The sequence below is a fragment of the Mirounga angustirostris genome, unplaced genomic scaffold (assembly GCF_029215605.1).
Source record: "Mirounga angustirostris isolate CCGP_5_RB_7025 unplaced genomic scaffold, mMirAng1.0.hap1 SCAF_6, whole genome shotgun sequence".
Lineage (NCBI taxonomy): Eukaryota > Metazoa > Chordata > Mammalia > Carnivora > Phocidae > Mirounga > Mirounga angustirostris.
Window position 1 is genome coordinate 50,306,530 of NW_026991714.1, and position 23,486 is coordinate 50,330,015.

Sequence of the window (23,486 nt, forward strand, 5' to 3'; positions counted from 1 at the left end):
AAGTGCTGGGACAAACAATCCTAAAATTTGTATGGAATCAGAAAAGACCCTGAATCACCCGGGAAATGTTGAAAAAGAAAAACAAAGCTGGGGGCATCACGTTGTCCGATTTCAAGCTATATTACAAAGCTGTGATCACCAAGACAGCATGGTACTGGCACAAAAACAGACGTATAGACCAGTGGAACAGAATAGAGAACCCAGATATGGACCCTCAACTCTATGGTCAAATAATCTTTGACAAAGCAGGAAAAAACATGCAATGGAAAAAAGACAGTCTCTTCAATAAAGGATGCTGGGATAATTGGACAGCCACATGCAGAAGAATGAAACTCGACCATTCTCTAACACCATTCACAAAGATAAACTCAAAGTGGATGAAACACCTCAATGTGAGACAGGAATCCATCAAAATCCTAGAGGAGAACTTAGGCAGTAACCTCTTTGACATCGCCCACAGCAACTTCTTTCAAGATACATCTCCAAAAGCTAGTGAAACAAAAGCAAAAATGAACTTTTGGGACTTCATCAAGATAAAAAGCTTCTGCACAGCAAAGGAATCAGTCAACAAAACAAAGAGGCAACCCACAGACTGGGAGAAGATATTTGCAAATGACACTACAGATAAAGGGCTGGTATCCAAGATCTATAAAGAACTTCTCAAATTCAACACCCAAAAAACAAATAATCAAGTCAAAAAGTGGGCAGAAGATATGAAAAGACACTTCTCTGAAGAAGACATACAAATGACTAACAGACACATGAAAAAATGTTCATCATCATTAGCCATCAGGGAAATTCAAATCAAAACCACACTGAGATACCACTTTACATCAGTTAGAATGGCAAAAATGGACAGGGAAAGAAACAACAAATGTTGGAGAGGTTGTGGAGAAAGGGGAACCCTCTTACACTGTTGGTGGGAATGCAAGTTGGTACAGCCACTTTGGAAAACAGTGTGGAGGTGCCTCAAAAATTTAAAAATAGAGCTACCCTATGACCCAGCAATTGCACTACTGGGCATTTACCCCAAAGACACAGATGTAATGAAAAGAAGGGCCATATGCACCCCAACGTTCATAGCAGCAATGTCCGCAATAGCCAAACTGTGGAAAGAGCCGAGATGCCCTTCAACAGATGAATGGATAAAGATGTGGTCCATATATATATGGAATATTACTCAGCCATCAGAAAGGATGAATACCTAACTTTTACATCAACATGGATGGCACTGGAGATTATGCTAAGTGAAATAAGTCAAGCAGAGAAAGTCAATTATCATATGATTTCACTTATTTGTGGAACATAAGGAATAGCATGGAGGACATTAGGAGAAGGAAGGGAAAAATGCGGGGGGGAATTGGAGGGAGATATGAACCATGAGAGACTATGGACTCTGAGAAACAAACAGGGTTTTAGAGGGGAGGGGGGAGGGGGGATTGGTTAGCCCGGTGATGGGTATTAAGGAGGGCACGTACTGCATGGAGCACTGGGTGTTATACGAAAACAATGGATCGTGGATCACCACATCAAAAACTAATGATATATTGTATGGTGACTAACATAATAACATAATAAAATTTAAAAAAATAAAAAATGATAAAAAATGATATTTGTTGTCTTAAGACTTCCACAGTTTCTGTTGAAAAGTCCTCATATGAATCTCACTGTTTGCCCTTTTAAAGTAATGTACATTTTTTCTCTAGCTACTTTTAAGCATTTTTTTCTTTGTCTTTGGTTGTTAAGCACTTTTGCTATAATGGATCTAGTTGTGATTTTCTTTCTATTTTATCCTTCCTGGGGTCTGTAAAACATTTTGAATCTGTTGTTTCATATCTTCTGTCACTTTACAAGTCTCAGCCATTATCTCCTTGATATTTTTTCTGTCCCAATATCTTTCTCTTCTTCTAGAACTCTAATTTACATTAGAAAATTTTCATCAGGTCTCAAGTGTCTGAAGTTATTTTCTATATTTTTCCAACACTTTTTCTCTATGAGCTTCAATACAAATGTTTTCTATATTTTTCTAGTTCTTTAATTCCCTCCCCTGCTCATAAACTTATCTATTAATTTCCTAAATTCAGTCTGTATTTTTTGTTCTAAAATTTCCACTTAACTCATTATTACAAATTCCAGCTCTCAGAAGATATTCTGCATTTTTAATATATATTTTATAATGTATTAATCATAATTATCTTAAAACCAATATCCTATAACAACAATATCTGGGTAATCTGTGAGTCTGTATTTATTAATGATTCCTTGCTTCTTTGTTTAGCTAAGTTTACCATCAGTTGGCCCTGTTTCTTGACATAACTGATAATTTTTTACTGATTGCTGGACATTGTGCATGATAACTTGTAGAGACAACTGTCTTCCTCCAGAGGAAGGTAGAAAATATTTTATTTTCTTTTGTTAGGCAGTTAAGTGTAGGCAAATGACTTTCTTTCATACGGGGATTTAAGAGTATTTCAGGCTGGATTTCAGGCTTTGTGTAATCTGAAGTATTTCTGTTTGCTGTCACACACAGGGTGTCTCAGGGCCCCTCCTCCTCCATAAGGTCTCAACTCCAGTTTTTTCTTCCCTACATTATGAGACTCCTGAAACCATTGTTTGACTTTTTAATCTCTTAGAAGTTATTTTATACTTGTTTTCTTGGCTGCTGGCCCTGAGAATGCATGGGTTAGTAGTTAGCAAATATCTTAAAAGAAAATAATGAGCAGAATATCAGGCTTTTTTGGGGATTTCTATTTCTATGGGCGTCTTGGATGACTTGGATGGCCTGACCTTTAATTTTTGTCTCCCCAGTAGTGAGACTTCAGCAGACTCTAGGCTGCTCTCTGCTCTGCCTCTATTCCTTTCACTGAGAATTTGGCAATTTCCCTGAATGGAAAAAAAACAACTGAGTTATATATAGAGCTCACTTCAATGCATTTTTCTTCTCACTGGGATTGGGCCCTCAAATCCTTGTTGTTTTAGCTACTGTCTGATGTCTTCAAATAGTTTTTTTTTTCCTGGTATTTTATCCATTTTTATAGTTAAATGAATCTTATCAATGGCCCAGTTCCAATAAAGTTAGAAAACATTCAGTGGTCTGCTCTCAGCCCAGTGATTCTTATCAGGAGGCCAAGACTTGTCTTCATAATGGCCAGGCAGATAGATCATTTCTAAAGGTTTTCAAACAGATTCAGTTCCCAATGATAGACTTGCGACTCATGAAAACCATTGCTGGGTAAACCTTGCTGTCAGGACCCCCTGACATATACACCAAAAATGTTACCATTGGCAAATCAGGTATGCACTAATTTAGGGAAACTTTTCTACAGTGTTATATGCTCCTCTGCTACCATTGTTTTTGATGAGGATAAGTCAAGACACTCAAACTCACTATTAATTAGATTATTGGAATATGACCTTCTAGCCTACCACAAAGGCTGGAATGACACATTTGCTTTCATCTAGAAAGCACCAGTAACTTCACAAATTTCTGATTTCTCATGTACTCTGAGCTGAGAATACAAAATTTAGTGATAAAAGGACTGCAGAGCCCTAAAACTGTATCAGATACTGTAGAGCCAATGTAACCAAGCATGCTAAGCAAAGCATTCAGTTTGGATCACCACATGTTTAATTTTTTTATCGTCGTCTCCTTTGCTTGATATATGTAGCCTTTCTAAATGTTGACCTCATTCATTCCAGAGATTTTCATATTCTGGTTTCCTCCTGAACAGCAATAATATTTTTTCATCTATTGCTAACCTACTGCTCATCTTCCTTCTTCTCCAATCCATGATACTAGCTGTCCTTTGGAAACTTTCCCATATTTTCTTTAATTGTCAATTCAACATGTTCTGGACTCCACTTCACAATGACCCCATTAAACATGGGTTTGACATATATAGCATTATGTGATCTTCCTTCAATTTATTTCTCTCTGCTCCATATTTGATTACTAAGAAGATTCACTTTGCATAACCTTTTTAAAATCATTTATAAAGTGATTTCCAGTCTCTATAATCATTTTCTTTCCAACATGAAGATTTCTCCCAATTGTGGTAATTCAGTTTTAAAATAAATTTTGGTAGAATCCTACTCAAGATTCTTTGAAAGTACATACAAATTATATTGAATAATTACTCTTTAGCCACATTAACTTACTTAATGACTTATTGACTGACCAGGGAGATTTCCTTTACAATAGCAATAACACATTATAAAGGGAATTATCTTCCTTAAGAATGTAGAGGTTCCACTCAGTATTAAGGTGTCACCCTTTTCCTAGGTAAGCAGGCAAGCCCCACCTGCCTAAACTTCCCAGGATTCCCTCAGGAGCCCAATCCTGGATCCATGGATTCTGAGGAGCCATGCATGAAGCCCACAGGTCTTCTGTCACATTGATTACCATAAACCAAGTTTCACAGTCTAGCCGTCTTCTTTGCTAATTTCCCCCTTGAGGCTCTCCAAGACATAAAATGGATCTTATTACACATCAGCAACTCAGCAACTTATTTACATCTAGATCATATATTTGTCTAGAACATCCTGAGTATTTGCCACCGTTTGCTCTAATACCTCCTTCTTGTCTATATTGAAACATTTTGACAGAATCTCCCAAAAGCCATTCTCAGCCCAAGGCAGCTAATTCATTGAGTAAATTTAATTTTCTTTCTTTTTTCCTCAAACTCATTTCACATAATAATTTGGGGCCTGCTCAATTTTTCTACCATATTTGGTCTTCACTTCACTTACCCAGGTGACTGATGGCTTCTTTGTCCCAAGGCCAGGTGGCAGCACCAGCAAGGTCTTCCCGCACTGAGCTAGCAAAGTAGACATTGAGGAAGTGCGTACTGTTGAGCTGCAGTGCCTCCTTCAGCTCCTTCACACTCATGTATGCCCTGGAGAGCACACAAGAGCACAAACGTCACACCAAAGGATCAGTACATAGAAAGCAGAACCATACCTAATCAGACTGACACTCCCAGCCAGCATTGCCCTTTGGAGGGGCAGAGAGACAGAGACCAGGCTGTCATGAAGATAACAAAGAAGGCACTAGTACACATTTGGGATATTTATTCCAAGATAAATAATATCTTACCTTTTTAGCACTATATTATTTATATGAATGCTCAGTGTTTGACATCATACTCAATTCCCACTCTACATCTAGATTATTTCTTCAAGATAAATCCAATGATACTCCTAATTATTTGCCCTGAGTATTAACCCCAGGTCATGGTGAAGAAGGCCTTCCAACTCTCAGTTCCTGGTTCCTTCTATCACACTGCATGAACATTATTATGATCAGAGGAGCAACTGAATCTATTTCAGTATATGCTTGCTTCGGGCATTATTAAAAAAAAAAACAGTGGCCAGGAAACATAAGTAAAAAAGAGGAAAAAATAGATGAGTTATAGGTAGAAGAGGATATCATAAGGTTACTGCAAAGAATGTTAATTGTATATATGTATTCCTTTCTAGTCCCTTAATCCATAGAAACTACTACAACTCCAACTACCTTATGCTACTTACCAAGTATCTTTACTGGTAGCCTTCAATATACTAGGCAATATCATGTTTGCAGTGATGCACAGAATTAAAGGTCTATTAAAAACATATGCCATATGGCCCATAAAAAAAGGGAAACAGGCATTTTATCTCTTTATAAGCTCATATATAGTCAAAGACTTTCATCTTCCTGGCATCAGTGAAACTTTAAACTTACTATAAGCAAACAGGCTCACTCAACATTCTCACTGAAGAGCTATTTTAAGAACAAACAACTAAAGCAGAGCTCAGTGGCCCTTTGGATTCACAGGATGCTTCCCATAGTGACCACAGTCTGCCACTCAAAAGGGAGAATATTCCTATCACAGCTTCAACTGGGCAGACAGTTCCCTCAACATTAGTTGGAAATTTCCTTTATAGATCATGCTTCATTGTTGCTGTTCTGATAGACAAGCTGAAATCCAGAAGCTCATGTTAGGACAGCATGACCCTTCTTCTCTTGCTTGCTCTGCCTCCCAACCACACTGTTGATGCAATCTATTTAATCCACATGTAGGATATACTGGCAAGGAGTACCCAAGAAATAGAGATCCCAAGGAAGATTGTTTTTGTATTCTTTGGAACAGAACCAAAAAGCGGAATACAAGTTAAGAAACAAAAAAGATTCGGCTTTAGAACCAAAGATACTTGGGAGAAAAGAGATTTAAAAATACTTTTTCATATTGACTTATAATATCTTGGAAAAATAGTTTTAAGCCCCAAGAAATCATCCAAATTCCATGAGGTGATGTCAGATGTGATCAGAGGGATATTCCTTCTGCTGCTTTCCTGGAGACACAATGTTTTCTGGACTGTTGCCTGGTTTTCCCTGGATATTAGTCACATTCTCTTTCTCTTTCTCCTTTATTAAAAATAATTACAATTTCCTGTATTGACAAATTGATGGTTTGGAGCTGTGATGACATCAAGTAATTCTTCAACATGGAGATGTAGGCCAGAAGAATGAAGCAGAGAGAGGGTGAATGGGAAAAGAGAGAAGGAAAGGATGGGAAACAAAAGGAATGGAAAGGACAAATAAGGGCAGAGAGAATCAGAGACTGAGCCTACACATAGCTCAGGATACCAAGGAAGACAAGTCACACCCTTTCTCTGTTCCTATTCCAGAGTTCCCACTAAAATTGGGAGTTGGTAACTTGACAGTTTTCTCTCTTTTCTCCTCCCTCACTTTCCCCAAATCCCCCAGGTCCTGGCATGGTTTACTTGGGCTATCTCTGTGTTACTGGCTTCTCCATCTGCCATTTACCAGTCTTGGCTGCCATCCTTCTGTCCTCCCTCAACCCAGCAGTTCCACTAATTTCCCTTGAGCACCCTCCAAGAGGCCTCCTCCTCCACCACCAACCTCATTAGCTGGTTCTACTCATCTCCCTTTTTCTTCTTTCCCCAAACCTCTCTCCAGCCATAAATTACCCTTCCAGATGAGAGTATTTATGTCATGCTGGTGACAAACTGGGTGTGGTTACTCTGACTCCTACACTCCACAGAGATAAATGTGGACAGAAGTCAGCAAGTATAAGAAGCAGAACACATTTTAAAAAGCTAGAGACAGTTGGAAACTGTCATTAATTGAAATGATAGAAGAAAATCTTATTTTGTTGGAAACAAAGACTTTTTTCTAGATTATTCCTTAATCTAAAAAGGGTAAAACTTAGATATCAGTGTGTCTGTTTTATATGTTGAATGCCCTACCTATTATAAGGTGTACACCTTTTCACAAGTTGATTGGAGCTAATAAAGATAAACATCTTATTAATGTGATCAGAGCCTGGCTTAGACATTGGGTATGGAAAATGAATATTACTCTTAAATTCAGAGCTTTAGAAATGATTTGTGAAGAGATAGACTTGACATCTAAAATAACTTAATATTCAAGGAAAGGTCAAATAATACACATAAATGTCATAAAAAGCGTAAGTGCCTTGAACTGACCAGAACTATGTATGAAAAGGAAGATGAACTGCATTAATCTGCTTAATTTCTGCCAGGATCTCCCTTTGATCATACTGTCCATACTCTAGACTGAAGTACTCACCATAGACTTCTCCCTGAGACTCAGACCAACCAAAGTGAAGTTGTGTTTTGATTTTTATAAAAGTTGTCTCAGAAACAAGCTCTGCTTGAGACTGACATATTAAGTTGTTCTGTCCACTGCTCAAATCTGTTATTTCTGACATGGCCCCTGGAAGAATGCACACCTGCCTCACCATTTTATGACTGTGACCTACTGGGATTAACCACTACCTGGTATCCAGCACTTGTGTTTCTTTGTCCCCCAGACTTAGTGCATTCATTTTGATCCATGCCATGCTCCCTGACTGCTGACCCCACTCCAGTGTCTAAGTGTACATGCAAGCCCCAACTTTTGCTTAGTTTCTGACTAAGTAAAAGTGAAAAAATATTTTAAAATGCCTATTTGTGCTCTAGCTTAATAGTCAGCTGAGTAAGTAACTCCTTTATAGACTGATAGAAATAACTGCAAGAATGAAGCCAGAAAGAAGAAAAATATCATGAACTGTCTGAAGGATGTTGAACCAGTAACAAAAATTGGCACGTTGAAAAACAAGACATAAAGGATGCTTGTGTGCCCTGAGATCTCAGAGCAAGTCCTCTCCAGAGGAAGACCCTGACTGCACTCTACAGGGTGTAAGGTAGCCTCCATGACAACAAAACAAGATGCCCCCTAGGACCCTTGGGTCATGGAAACAACTGTGCCAACATGGGAATACTTTGGTTTGGCTAAACCAAAACCTTTCTGTTGTTACTGTATACCATGGTTCTCTATCCAACATATACAGAAGGGTTCCATCTGCCATCCCATCTACTATCTACTTTGCCAAACATGCTTCCTCCTCCTGGTGAATATCACCTTTGGCCTGCTCTCCCAAATCCTTTCACTGTGCTCACACCATGGGCTTATCAATCTGCAGAGTACCAACCAGCGCTCTCCCTGTGCCCAGTGCAACTCTAAAAACTTAGTTTTTCTCCTTCTCTTAAATTCCTCCTGCTCTTAGGTGTCTGGCACTCTACTACATCACCATACACTTTACTCTTTTTATTTTCCTACCTCCTGGTTAGTCCCTACACATCAAGGGTTCAGTGCCTTGCCCACAGCCTTCTCCTTCCCCACCTCCTATCATCCATTACTTAGGAAATTTCTTTTTTTTTTTTAATTTATTTTATTTTATTTTTTTTCTTTTTTCTTTTTTTTTATTCTTATGTTAATCCCCATACATTACAACATTAGTTTTAGATGAAGTGTTCCATGATTCATTGTTTGTGCACAACACCCAGTGCTCCATGCAGAATGTGCCCTCCTCAATACTCACCACCAGGCTAACCCATCCTCTCACCCCCTCCCCTCTAAAACCCTGTTTGTTTTTCAGAGTCCATCGTCTCTCATGGTTCGTCTACCCCTCCGATTTCCCCCGCTTCATTCTTCCCCTCCCGCTACCTTCTTCTTCTTCTTTTTTTTTTTTTCTTAACATATATTGCATTATTTGTTTCAGAGGTACAGATCTGAGATTCAACAGTCTTGCACAATTCACAGCGCTTACCATAGCACATACCCTCCCCAGTGTCTATCACCCAGTCCCCCATCCCTCCCGCCCCACCCCCCACTCCAACCACACTCAGTTTGTTTCCTGCGATTAAGAATTCCTCATATCAGTGAGATCATATGATACATGTCTTTCTTTTTGACTTATTTCACTCAACATAATACCCTCCAGTTCCATCCATGTCGTTGCAAATGGCAAGATCTCATTCCTTTTGATGGCTGCATAATATTCCATTGTATATATATACCAAATCTTCTTTATCCATTCATCTGTCGATGGACATCTTGGCTCTTTCCACAGTTTGGCTATTGTGGACATTGCTGCTATAAACATCGGGGTGCACGTACCCCTTCAGATCCCTACTTTTGTATCTTTGGGGTAAATACCCAGTAGTGCAATTGCTGGATCGTATGGTAGCTCTATTTTCAACTTTTTGAGGAACCTCCATACAGTTTTCCAGAGTGGCTGCACCAGTTTGCATTCCCACCAACAGTGTAGGAGGGTTCCCCTTTCTCTGCATCACCGCCAACATCTGTCGTTTCCTGACTTGTTAATTTTAGCCATTCTGACTGGTGTGAGGTGGTATCTCATTGAGGTTTTGATTTGGATTTCCCTGATGCCGAGCGATATTGAGCACTTTTTCATGTGTCTGTTGGCCATTTGGATATCTTCTTTGGAAAAATGTCTGTTCATGTCTTCTGCCCATTTCTTGATTGGATTCTTTGTTCTTTGGGTGTTGAGTTTGATGAGTTCTTTATAGATTTTGGATACTAGCCCTTTATCTGATATGTCATTTGCAAATATCTTCTCCCATTCTGTCGGTTGTCTTTTGGTTTTGTTAACTGTTTCCTTTGCTTTGCAAAAGCTTTTTATCTTGATGAAGTCCCAATAGTTCATTTTTGCCCTTGCTTCCCTTGCCTTTGGCGATGTTTCTAGGAAGAAGTTGCTTAGGCTGAGGTCAAAGAGGTTGCTGCCTGTGTTCTCCTTTAGGATTTTGATGGACTCCTGTCTCACATTGAGGTCTTTCAACCATTTGGAGTCTATTTTTGTGTGTGGTGTAAGGAAATGGTCCAGTTTCATTCTTCTGCATGTGGCTATCCAATTTTCCCAACACCATTTGTTGAAGAGACTGTCTTTGTTCCATTGGATATTCTTTCCTGCTTTGTCGAAGATTAGTTGACCATAGAGTTGAGGGTCCATTTCTGGGCTCTCTATTCTGTTCCATTGATCTATGTGTCTGTTTTTGTGCCAGTACCATGCTGTCTTGATGATGACAGCTTTGTAATAGAGCTTGAAGTCCGGAATTGTGATGCCACCAGCTTTGCTTTTCTTTTTCAATATTCCTCTGGCTATGCGGGGTCTTTTCTGGTTCCATACAAATTTTAGGATTATTTGTTCCATTTCTTTGAAAAAAGTGGAAGGTATTTTGATGGGGATTGCATTGAATGTGTAGATTGCTCTAGGTAGCATTGACATCTTCACAATATTTGTTCTTCCAATCCATGAGCATGGAACGTTTTTCAATTTCTTTGTGTCTTCCTCAATTTCTTTCATGAGTATTTTATAGTTTTCTGAGTACAGATCCTTTGTCTCTTTGGTTAGATTTATTCCTAGGTATCTTATGGTTTTGGATGCAATTGTAAATGGGATCGACTCCTTAATTTCTCTTTCTTCTGTCTTGTTGTTGGTGTATAGGAATGCCACTGACTTCTGTGCATTGATTTTATATCCTGCCACTTTACTGAATTCCTGTATGAGTTCTAGCAGTTTTGGGGTGGAGTCTTTTGGGTTTTCCACATAAAGTATCATATCATATGCAAAGAGTGAGAGTTTGACTTCTTCTTTGCCAATTTGGGTGCCTTTGATTTCTTTTTGTTGTCTGATTGCTGTGGCTAGGACTTCCAATACTATGTTGAATAGCAGTGGTGATAGTGGACATCCCTGCCGCGTTTCTGACCTTAGGGGGAAAGCTCTCAGTTTTTCCCCATTGAGAATAATATCTGCTGTAGGTTTTTCATAGATGGCTTTTATGATATTGAGGTATGTACCCTCTATCCCTATACTCTGAAGAGTTTTGATCAGGAAAGGATGCTGTACTTTGTCAAAAGCTTTTTCTGCACCTATTGAGAGGATCATATGATTCTTGTTCTTTCTTTTGTTAATGTACTGTATCACATTGATTGATTTGCAGATGTTGAACCAACCTTGCAGCCCAGGGATAAATCCCACTTGGTCATGGTGAATAATCCTTTTAATGTACTGTTGGATCCTATTGGCTAGTATTTTGGTGAGAATTTTTGCATCCATGTTCATCAGGGATATTGGTCTGTAATTCTCCTTTTTGATGGGGTCTTTGTCTGGTTTTGGGATCAAGGTAATGCTGGCCTCATAAAATGAGTTTGGAAGTTTTCCTTCTGTTTCTATTTTTTGGAACAGTTTCAGAAGAATAGGTATGAATTCTTCTTGAAATGTTTGGTAGAATTCCCCTGGGAAGCCATCTGGCCCTGGGCTTTTGTTTGTTGGGAGATTTTTGATGACTGCTTCAATTTCCTTAGTGGTTATAGGTCTGTTCAGGTTTTCTATTTCATCCTGGTTCAGTTTTGGTAGTTGATACATCTCTAGGAATGCATCCATCTCTTCCAGGTTATCTAATTTGCTGGCATAGAGTTGCTCATAATATGTTCTTATAATTGTTTGTATTTCTTTGGTGTTGGTTGTGATCTCTCCTCTTTCATTCATGATTTTGTTGATTTGGGTCATTTCTCTTCTCTTTTTGATAAGTCCGGCCAGGGGTTTATCAATCTTGTTAATTCTTTCAAAGAACCAGCTCCTAGTTTCGTTGATCTGTTCTACTGTTCTTTTAGTTTCTATTTCATTGATTTCTGCTCTGATCTTTATTATTTCTCTTCTCCTGCTTGGTTTAGGCTTTATTTGCTCTTCTTTCTCCAGCTCCTTTAGGTGTAGGGTTAGGTTGTGTACTTGAGACCTTTCTTGTTTCTTGAGAAAGGCTTGTATTGCTATATACTTTCCCCTTAGGACTGCCTTTGCTGCATCCCAAAGATTTTGAACAGTTGTGTTTTCATTTGCATTGGTTTCCATGTATTTTTTTAATTCTTCTTTAATTTCCTGGTTGACCCATTCATTCTTCAGTAGGACGCTCTTTAGCCTCCATGTATTTGAGTTCTTTCCGACTTTCCTCTTGTGATTGAGTTCTAGTTTCAAAGCATTGTGGTCTGAAAATAGGCAGGGAATGATCCCAATCTTTTGGTACCGGTTGAGACCTGATTTATGACCTAGGATGTGATCTATTCTGGAGAATGTTCCATGGGCACTAGAGAAGAATGTGTATTCCGTTGCTTTGGGGTGGAATGTTCTGAATATGTCTGTGAAGTCCATTTGGTCCAGTGTGTCATTTAAAGTCTTTATTTCCTTGTTGATCTTTTGCTTAGATGATCTGTCCATTTCAGTGAGGGGGATGTTAAAGTCCCCCACTATTATTGTATTGTTGTCGATGTGTTTCTTTGCTTTTGTTATTAATTGCCTTATATAATTGGCTGCTCCCATGTTAGGGGCATAGATATTTACAATTGTTAGATTTTCTTGTTGGATAGATCCTTTAAGTATGATATAGTGTCCTTCCTCATCTCTTATTACAGTCTTTGGTTTAAAATCTAATTTGTCTGATATAAGGATTGCCACCCCAGCTTTCTTTTGGTGTCCATTAGCATGGTAAATGGTTTTCCACCCCCTCATTTTCAATCTGGGGGTGTCTTTGGGTCTAAAATGAGTCTCTTGCAGACAGCATATCGATGGATCTTGTTTTTTAATCCAGTCTGTTAGCCTGTGTCTTTTGATTGGGGCATTTAGCCCATTTACATTCAAGGTAACTATTGAAAGATAGGAATTTAGTGCCATTGTATTGCCTATAAGGTGACTGTTACCGTATATTGTCTGTGTTCCTTTCTGGTCTATGTTGCTTTTAGGGTCTCTCTTTGCTTAGAGGACCCCTTTCAAGATTTCCTGTAGGGCTGGTTTTGTGTTTGCAAATTCCTTTAGTTTTTGTTTGTCCTGGAAGCTTTTTATCTCTCCTTCAATTTTCAATGACAGCCTAGCTGGATAGAGTATTCTTGGCTGCATATTTTTCTCATTTAGTGCTCTGAATATATCCTGCCAGTCCTTTCTGGCCTGCCAGGTCTCTGTGGATAGGTCTGTTGCCAATCTAATGTTTCTACCATTGTAGGTTACATATCTCTTCTCCCGAGCTGCTTTCAGGATTTTCTCTTTGTCTATGAGACTTGTAAGTTTTACTATTAGATGTCGGGGAGTTGACCTATTTTTATTGATTTTGAGAGGGGTTCTCTGTGCTTCCTGGATTTTCATGCCTGTTTCTTTCCCCAAATTAGGGAAGTTCTCTGCTATAATTTGCTCCATTATACCTTCTGGCCCTCTCTCTCTTTCTTCTTCTTCTGGGATCCCAATTATTCTAATGTTGTTTCGTCTTATGGTATCACTTATCTCTCGAATCCTGCTCTCATGATCCAGTAGTTGTCTATCTCTCTTTTTCTCAGCTTCTTTATTTTCCATCATTTCATCTTCTATATTACTGATTCTCTCTTCTGCCTCATTTATTCTAGCAGTTAGCGCCCCCATTTTTGATTGCACCTCATTAATAGCCTTTTTGATTTTTACTTGGTTGGATTTTAGCTCTTTTACTTCTCCAGAAAGAGTTTCTCTAATAACTTCCATATTTTTTTCAAGCCCAGCTTATATCTTTAAAGTGATGATTCTGAACTCTAGATCTGACATCGTACTAATGTCTGTATTGAGTAGGTCCCTGGCAGTCGGTACTGCCTCTTGTTCTTTTTGTTGAGGTGATTTTTTCCGTCTTGTCATTTTGTGCAGAGGAGAATAGATTAATGAGAGAACAAAACGCTAGCAGAGTAACCACGTCCCCAGAAAATATACTCTAAACAAATCAGAAAAGACCTGAAGCAGTGGGATAAGAAGGGGAAAGAGAGAAAAAAGAAAAAGAAAAAAAAGATAAAGATAAAGATAAAAACAAAAACAAACAAAACAAAACAACAACAACAAAAGAAAAAACAGAATGTGATCAAATATGATCTATATGGTATATAGATCAGTGCCACACACTAGATTTGGGGTGTATTTTGGTCTTTTAGAAGAAAGTGTCTCCCAAAATTTTAAAGAAAGAAAAACATATTATATATGTACAAAAATAAGGGTTGATATGATGAAGGGATGGAAAATGACTGTAAAAATGGAAATTATAAAAAATTTTATAAAAGGAATTGATAAGAAGTTGTTTGAAAAAAGAAAGAAGAGGATTTAAAAAAAGAAAAAAGAAAAAAAAAAGGGAGAGGATGTGATCAGGCAGGGGAATAGAAAACACCATATACTAGAGATTTAGGGTATATTTTAATCTGTTAGAAGAAACTATCTCAAAATTTTAAAGAGAGAACAACTTATATATATAAGCCAAAAATATGGGTAACTACTATGAAGGGGTAGAATATGACTCTAAAAATGAAAAATAAAAATTTTTTTTTTAAAAAAAGGGATTGATAAGATGTTGTTTGAAAAAGGGAAAAAGAAAAATTCAAAAAGAAATAAAAAGACAAAAAGACAGTTAAAAAAAATTAACTTTAAAAGACTAAGGAATCATGGTAAAAAAGCCGTGAATTCTATGTGCCGTAGTCCCCTAGCGCTGGAGTTCTGCTGTTCTCATTGATCGGTAAACTTGGTCTTGGCTGGCTGTTCTCGCTGATCTTCTGGGGAGGGGCCTGTTGCCGTGGTTTCCAAATGTCTCTGCCGGAAGCGGAATTGCCCCGCCCTTGCCCCCTCCCGGCTAAGTAATCTGCTCGGGTTTGCTCTCCGGGACTTTTGTTCCCTGCGAGCTTTCCGTACAGCTTTGGAGGCGGAGAGTGAAGATGGCGGCCTCCCAATCTCTGCCCCGGAGGAGCCGAGAACTCGGGGCCTGCTCCTCAGTGAGCCCCCAGAGAAAAGCCTCCAGTCACTCCCGTCTCCCCGGTCTGCAGCTGCACTCCGTGCTCAACCGGCCTGTGACCGCGCGTTTCTATCTCTGGCACCCGACCCGGTCTGGAGTCGCCAAACCCAGCAGATCCCTGCGGTGCACTCCCGCGCGGCTCCTCCCAGAGGAGGAAGGTGAGTCTCCCCGGATCTGCCGCTTGTTGGGTCCCTGCTGGAGGAGCAGTGGCCCGACTGTGCCGCGGATCACGGTTTATGGCCACTCCGAGCTGAGAGCCCGCGCCTGGGTTCTGCCTCTGCAGCCGGCTTCCCTGCTCCGTTACCTGGGAGCTCTGCCGCCCTCAGGCACCCCCGGTCTTTCTGTGACCCCGAGGGTCCGGAGACCACACTGTCCCAGAGGGTTCCACCCCCCGCTTAGCCACCGGAGTGACGTCCCTCAGCGGAGCAGACTTTTAAAAGTTCCGATTTTGTGCTCCGCGGCTCTATCACTTGCCAGAAGCGGCCGACGGAGGCCCCTCCCCCGCCGTCTATCCTCCCGAATATCGCTGCGGATTCACTTCTCCGCACATCCTACCTTCCAGAAAGTGGTCGCTTTTCTGATGAGAGAGTTGTTGCTCTTCTTTTCTTTGATCTCCCGTTGGGTTTGTAGGTGTTCAGAATGGTTTGATCCCTATCCAGCTGAATTCCTGAGAGGAGACGAAATCCAGGTCTCCTACTCCTCCGCCATCTTGCTCCGCCCCCTTTATTTTATTTTTTAATTGTTATGTTAATCACCATACATCACATCATTAGTTTTTGATGTAGTGTTCCATGATTCATTATTTGCATATAACACCCAGTGCTCCATGCAGAACGTGCCCTCTTTCCTACCCATCACCAGACTAACCCATCCTCCCACCCCCCCTCCCCTCTAGAACCCTCAGTTTGTTTTTCAGAGTCCATCATCTCTCATGGTTTATCTTCCCCTCCGATTTTCCCCCCTTCATTATTCTTTGTGAAACGTCACTGAAAACAGTCTTCTTTTTGAATTCCCTACCTCCAATTGCCCCTATACCTCATATTCATGGTCACCCTTACTCAGAGTGGTTCTTATTCCTGATCTTCTGTAGATCTTTAATTCGACTTGTTTATACTTTCACTTGTTTATGGTCACCTCCTCTCCAGGAATGATTTGAGATCACCATTCTTCTTTTGCTCCTCCTCTCCCACCAACCTCAATCTCTTATTCTGCTGACTCTTAGTAAATGATCATGCCTCTTTCTTCAATGATGGAATTGAAGCCATTCATCATGGACTCTAACACACACACACACACACACATACACACACATGCACACATATTCACTTCCTTACCTATTTTTATGCCCTTATCTCTGGTCCCACAGGATGAGGTTTCTGAGCAAATCATAGCTAACACCCTCTCTTTTTCCTTTTCCCTTTCTAATTCAAACTTCTTGAAAGAATAATTTTCTGATCTCCTATTCATTTCTTTTTTCCATGTACCCCCTAATCCTATTGTAACCTAGCTTTCACTGGCATCACTTTATCAAAACTGCTTTTGTTAAAATGTCAGTGACCTCCAAACTGTCCCTCCTCACAAAATGAAAAAAATTCAGTCACCTTCTTATGATAATTCTTTGTTGGATTTTTATATTTAGTTATTTACTGCTTCTTAAAGTTCTCTACTTCCTCTGCTTCTTTTTGCAATGTTCTTTTCTGATTGTATTCTTGCTTTTGAGACCACTCTCAAAAGGATTCCTCTTTCCCCTTCTAATCCTTAAAAGTTATTATATATATATATATATATATATATATATATATATATATATATATATACATACATATATATATATACACACACACACATACACACACATATATGAGATAGATCTATGAGATATATCTATTTTATATATATATATGTATATAACTATAGATTAGGTTCTTGTTTCTCTTTTATAGCAGGACATCTCCACCTAGATCATACACAGGCATCTTGAGGTCAAAATGTCAATGTGATGGGTGGTTCTACCTGAGCACAAAAGAAATTTCAGTGAATCTGAAACAGTGGTCTAACCAATGAATCTGTGGACATCTTTTCTATGGAGAGATATGCAGGAAGGATTGAGCTTTGGCTAAACACAGAAGAAATATGTACCTGTGTCCATAGAAAGATAGAAGGCAAAGACAAGGGAAGGACCACAATGGCATTTTATCTCCTACTTAATTTTACAGACTGGATTTTGAACTGCTCGCGAAAAACCAAAAAAACACTCTTTTCATAAAATTAGTTCAACCCAGGATATACAAGCAATGCTTTAAGGCCTAATGAAAAAATGAAGCACCAGTTGAGGATAGGGGACACTCTCTCCATTTCTGGAAAGAATTAAGGGATGTCAGCACCATTCTAGCACTGAGAGTTTTACAACCTTGGGTTGCATTAGAAGCCAGCTCTCTCAGGAAGCCAGCTTTTCCCTAGAGAAACAGTGAGGGCAAGAGCATCAGTTAGAAAGCCTGAGTGTCAGTAGAGAAGGTACACCCCAATCGCCAGTGTTCAATGGCAAACAGCAGGAGAACCACAGAAACTGGTAGCCATGAATTTTAAGGCACACCCTGCTGGAGACTCCCAAAAATACTAGAGAAAGGGGACATTGTATGAGGGTAAGATTTGGGTTATATATTGGACTAAGGTGATTTCACTGTTAATGGTAATATGACTTCATTTGTGCCCACAGGGCTGTGTGGACTGAGTTTATCTCTGACACTAAACTCACAGTCTTTTTCCCCACAGCTACTTCTCCAGTGTCCCTCTCTGAATTGGTGCTACTCCTATTACCCTCTCCATGACACAAGTAGAAAACCCAGGATTCCTCCCTTCTTCCTCCCTCCCCTCTCCTGCACTCTTCTCAATATAATCAACCACCTCCTAACTAGCCTCAGGGAAGACACCATGATGATTATTGTTTCTCTTCTGGATGCCATAAAAGAGGCAGATATCATCATAAGTAGGACATCATCAACTGGGAGTATATTTTTTTCTTCAAATTCAAATAGGAAAAACCTGACAAAACTTACTACACCCAAAACATTAACTCAAGTTTTGCTAATTCATATGGGAATGAGTAATACTACTAGAAGAAAAATGGAATTATTCTTTAGAAATGTTTAAGTGTTGGGTTCCTAGATGGCTCAGTCAGTTAAGTGTCCAACTCTTGATTTTGGCTCAGGTCCTGATAGGGTCGTGGGATTGAGCCCTGTGTCAGGCTCTGTGCTCAGCAGGGAGTCTGTTTGAGATTCTCCCCCTCCTTCTGTCCCTCCCCCTGCTCTCTCTCTCTCGCTCTCTCTGTCTCTTTCTCTCTCTCTCTCAAATAAATAAGTCTTTAGAAATGTTTAAGTGTTTCAAGACCTTGAGGCTGCAATAAAAGAAGTAACCAGAGATTGGAAGGGTTTGAAGTCCAGTGTCATAATAGCTTTGGTTATAGGCAGAATTATGTTCCCAAAGATGTCCATGCCCTAATCCCTGGATATGTTAACTTACATGGCAAAAGGGACTTTGCAAAGGTGATCAAAAATACTGATGCTGTGATGAGAAGATTTTTCTGGGTTACCTGAGTGGGTCCAATCTAATTACACAAGTCCTTAGAAGCAGAGAGCCCTTCCTGCGTGTGATCAGAGAAAGAGATGTGGCAATGGAAGCAGAGTCAGACAAATGCTACTTTGCTGGTTTTGAAGATGAAGGAAGGCATCTGCAAGCCAAAGAATGTGGGTGGCCTGTAGAAGCTAGAGAAGGCAAATAAATGGCTTCTCTCCTAGAGCATTCAGCAAGCTATGCAGCCCTAACAACACCTTGATGTTAGCCTGGTGAGACCTATGTCAAACCTCTGACCCACAGGACTGTAAGATAATATCTTTGTGTTTTTTCAGCCAGTAAGCTTGTTGTTGTTTTTAGCCAGAAAATAAATGCAACTTCTTTTACTTAAATATAATATCTTTGGAAAAGAAGAGCATATGAAGATTGAACATATGGCTTCAGAAGATGGTAACAAAAGAAAAGATTTGTTTTAAGAGACCCTGTCCTGTGATTCCTGAATTATGGGCTCAAGGGGAGGAAAGAGTATATCCCACCATTCCAGTTCTTGGCAGTAGCTTGCCTACCTTAACAGGGGAGCCATATCCTGATATACCCTGAAATTGATTTGGAAGACGAGCATGAAAATACCCAGATAACTTGTTAGGTCCAGATAAGGTAGAAGAAGAGCATGGTAGAGGAGGTACTCAGTAGAATTAAGAGAAAATGATCAAATCAATGGTCAGAGGTAGCCAATGTGTCACTATCCTGAGGAGCACAGGCTCCCACGCTAGGATGGCTTGGTCTTAAATCTGACCTCTTCCACTCACTGGCCACATGGCATTGGCAAGACAACTAGCATCACTATATCTCAGTGTCCTCATCTGTAGAATGAGAATATTGACGTATCTACTGTATATAATTATTAGGAGGAAACAATGAAATAATACTTATAAAACCACACATAAGCATTCAATGAACCTTATATTAGTGATAGCAGTACCTATGGCCTCGGATGACTACATAGCTGGCAACACAGTTCAACATCGTAATACAGAAAAGCAAGTATCATCTCAAAGACTGGATGGGAAATTAATCATGGGTTATATCTCAGGAGGGGCAGACCTTGCTTACAAGAAAAAAATTAAATGAAATGGAGACAACACCACAGTGCAAGAAAGAAGCAAACACAACTTAAATCTAAAACCTGAAGGAAACCCACCATGAAAAGCTTGGAGTGAAAATAAAAAACAATGAATCTTTCCTAGGCACAAACTGTAGCTGGCCTTGTCAGGCAAGGGATAGTTTTGATTCCTCCCAAAACAGTTTCCAAAATTGACACAAAATAAAAATACAGTGATGATCCAGAACTTCAGAGGAGAATATCTCTGCCAAAAGGCTGATTCTGCTAATAACAATTGCAGCCCTTCTGATAAATACTTTCCCTAACTTCCTGATAATATCTCTCAAAAAGTTCAGGAAACAACAAAGAGATCTAATACTTTGATTTTAATTCTTTCTAATAGAAAAGAACTATTTGGTGACATGGGGTGGATGAGCTCCTTCAATGAAAGAAACTATATTTTACTTCTTTGCAACAGCTGAGGCTGGTAACAACAAGGACTTGAGCTTTAGGGAAAAAGAGTTCCAAAAGGAAGGAATGATTCCTTACTCTAGGATTCTCAAGGAGGAAATGGCCCTTTGGAAGTAGAAATATATAAACTTTGAAAATGCATTGAATTCTAGATTGTCCCAATAAAGGTGAAAGGAGCCATGAAACATCAAAAAGAACCAGGTTTGATAAAGGAACTATCTGCTAAGCTAAAATTTTAAAACAACACATGTAGATTTTGGGAAGAGGAACAGCATAAACTGTAAAAAAAAAAAAAAAAGGCTCAAAAAAGATAAAGCTGAGGACAGCCATAAATATGAAAAAACTGCAAAGAATGATAAATTTTTAAATTTCCATTTTTCAGAATAATAAGAAAAATAGAATGATGACACAGAAGGGGAAAAAAAGCTGAACTCTTCAACGTCTGCCTTGCTGCCAAGAAAAATAATTGTGAAAGTGCAAATCTATTCAACAATTCATTAACCTGGCAATCATTTATTTGCCCTAATAATAATAGTGATCAAAATTAATTGAGTCCCAACTTCATGACAGATACTTCATATATATTTTCTCATGGAAACCTCACAACAATCCTGTAAGGTTAGTGTATTTCTTTCACTTTACATATAAGAAATTCAAGTTTACACAATTAAAGTCACTTGCCCCAAACCACACAGCTTGTAAGTTTAGGAGGCAAGTTTTAAACTCAAGTTCCTCTAACTCCAAAGCACACATCCTTTCTTCCATTCTTAAACTGGTTTCCCTAGCATCTGTGAGTCACTGTGTTGGGCCTTGGCAATAAAAAGATACATAATATATGATTCTTGTTTTCAAGAAACTCAGTCTTGCATAATTGTAATGCAAGGTGACAGGCACTATGATAGCAGTGCATGCAAAATTACACTTATCATGATGAGCACTGAGTAAGGTACAGAATTGTTGAATCACTATATTGTACACCTGGAACTGACATAACACTGTATGTTAGTTATACTGGGATTAAATTTTTTTTTAAATTACATGCAAGAACAGACGATGAAGTGAAAAATCAGCTAGGAGAATCAGACGTTCATAAGGTACTGCAAACTTTGTGGCGGACGTCGTGAATTGGTTTGTGCAGATTATTCTCTCCTCCTTCTAGTGTGTTCCTGTTCTGGAGAAAAGAAAAGTTGAATTCCCCCATTTTTCCAGTTCTCTTATACCTAGGGATCTGGATGTGATTTAGAGTCTGCTAATCAGTTGTGCTCTAGTTGGAAGAAGGCAGTGAGATGAAGACCTTACTGCTTTTTCCTTCTCTTCATGCAAGCATGGCTGGGTGAGAGTGCTCTTGGAGGAGCAGGCTGTGCGGCAAACGCTTGCTCCTTGTGCGCATCTAGCGGGCACAGCATGACTGCAACAGTGGTTACCTTCCTGTCTGTGGCAAGGGGGAGTGGGGGCCAGCTGCACCAGCAGTCCTGTTCTTCAGTGCTGTTCTGAGAGATACTCCTGGATGCCCAACCTAAATCCTACTACTCCAGCTCTTATAAAAACTTTATAAGCAACAAAATTCCTGTATTTAATCCTTTTTATTTAAAATGGCAACAATGCTTTGTGGTTGTTTTTTTTTTTTTCCCAATAAATACTGACTGATTCAGAGATGATATTCCAGCTGTGTTTTCCACATTTGATTTTGGTTCTCAAGGTAGAAAAGTCAGGAAAGATATAGTCAAGCCAAAGATATGTATAACCAGAAGAAACTAGAAGTCCTAATTGATGGAAGAAATAGTGCAAGAATTGTTTTTGGATGAATTAGTCTCTGGAATCATAAGACTTGTACCCTAAAATCCCCCCAAAAGACATCTTTGGGTAGTTACATAACAATGAATCTTTGTGGGTAATGGAGAGGCGCAAGACAGCCGAAGACTGAAAGGCATTTCAAGTTCCTTTAGAGGAAGAAGGAGAGATTTGGAAACTACAGATCAGTGAGCTCAGTGTCAACTTCCAGATATATTTCCAATGTGTTATTAAATAGGCAAATTTTTACTGCTTAGGTAAGGAAAAGGTGAGTATGGAAACTACTATGGGCTTACTTGGGTAAAAAAAAATCATGCACAGGTAATCACACTCCTTTTGCGGTTGCTTTGGGTGTTTTACTGCATTTGCTAAAGTAGACGATTCCTTAGAGAAATGTACCTTGATTTAATAGGATATGTGATATATCACTCACGAGATCTTTATAAGGAGGGTGGAAAAATGTGTACAGTTATACATTTGTAACAACCCTCACCAAATTTAGGGACTGCCTGAAGGGAGGTTTTTAATATCTTGGCCAAGGTGTCTGTTTTGTCCCTATTTCGTTGGATTATATAATCAATGTCATGCAAGAATTCATACAATGTAAGTTTATCAAGTTTTCAAATGACATTAACTGAAGAGAGGTCATATGCTGGGTGGCAGAATAAAGATTTAAATAGGTCTCATGAAGCAAAAATTCAAGAGGTAAAATTCAAAAGTTTCAAATGTAAATCCAAAGTTAAACACAAAGAACGCAATGGCTAAAATATAGTACTAAGGACTCCAGATTTGGCACCAATTAATAGGGAAAAAAATGCCTATAGATTTCAGTTGCCAACAGTGTTCCATCATTCCCTGAGGGAAAATGTATAGACCCCTAAGATTCAGTGCTAGGCACAAAGACAGTGCACTGCCATGAACAGATCTGACAAAAATGCCATGTGAAAAACAGCAGAAGAAATGGGGCATATTTAATCTAAATGGCAGGGGTGGGTGGGCAGCCAGAAAACTGGTTAAAGATTTACAATCCAATTAGATATAAGGACCTTGCTCTGTATAGCTCCAGAGGAAAGATTGGGGCCAAAGAGTAAAATTATGAGGAGGTATCTTTTGCCTCAATATATTTTAAAAACCTAATAAATTTTATATATTTTGAAGATTTTATTTCTTCATTTAAGAGAGAGAGAGAGAGAGCACAAGCAGGGAGGAGGGGCAGAAGGAGAGGGAGAAGCAGACTCCCCGCCGAGCAGGAAGTCCGATGCGGGGCTCCATCCCAGGACCCTGAGATCATGACCTGAGCCGAAGGCAGTCGCTTAACTGACTGAGCCACCCAGGCGCCCCAAAAACTTAATAAATATTAATTGTTAAAAAAAAAAGAATTCCTGGGGTGCCTGAGTGGCTCAGTCGT

General features: G+C 39.3%; 1 protein-coding gene across 2 annotated transcripts in view; it reads right to left on the reverse strand.

Moving 5' to 3' along the window:
* Positions 1-23,486, reverse strand: part of PAPPA2 (pappalysin 2) — a 295,094-nt gene that overhangs the window by 177,638 nt on the left and 93,970 nt on the right. For both annotated transcript variants that reach the window (XM_064594278.1, XM_064594279.1), the window contains one exon: positions 4,750-4,895. In XM_064594278.1, coding sequence (XP_064450348.1) covers positions 4,750-4,895 — 146 coding nt within the window. The remainder of the gene's footprint in view (positions 1-4,749; positions 4,896-23,486) is intronic.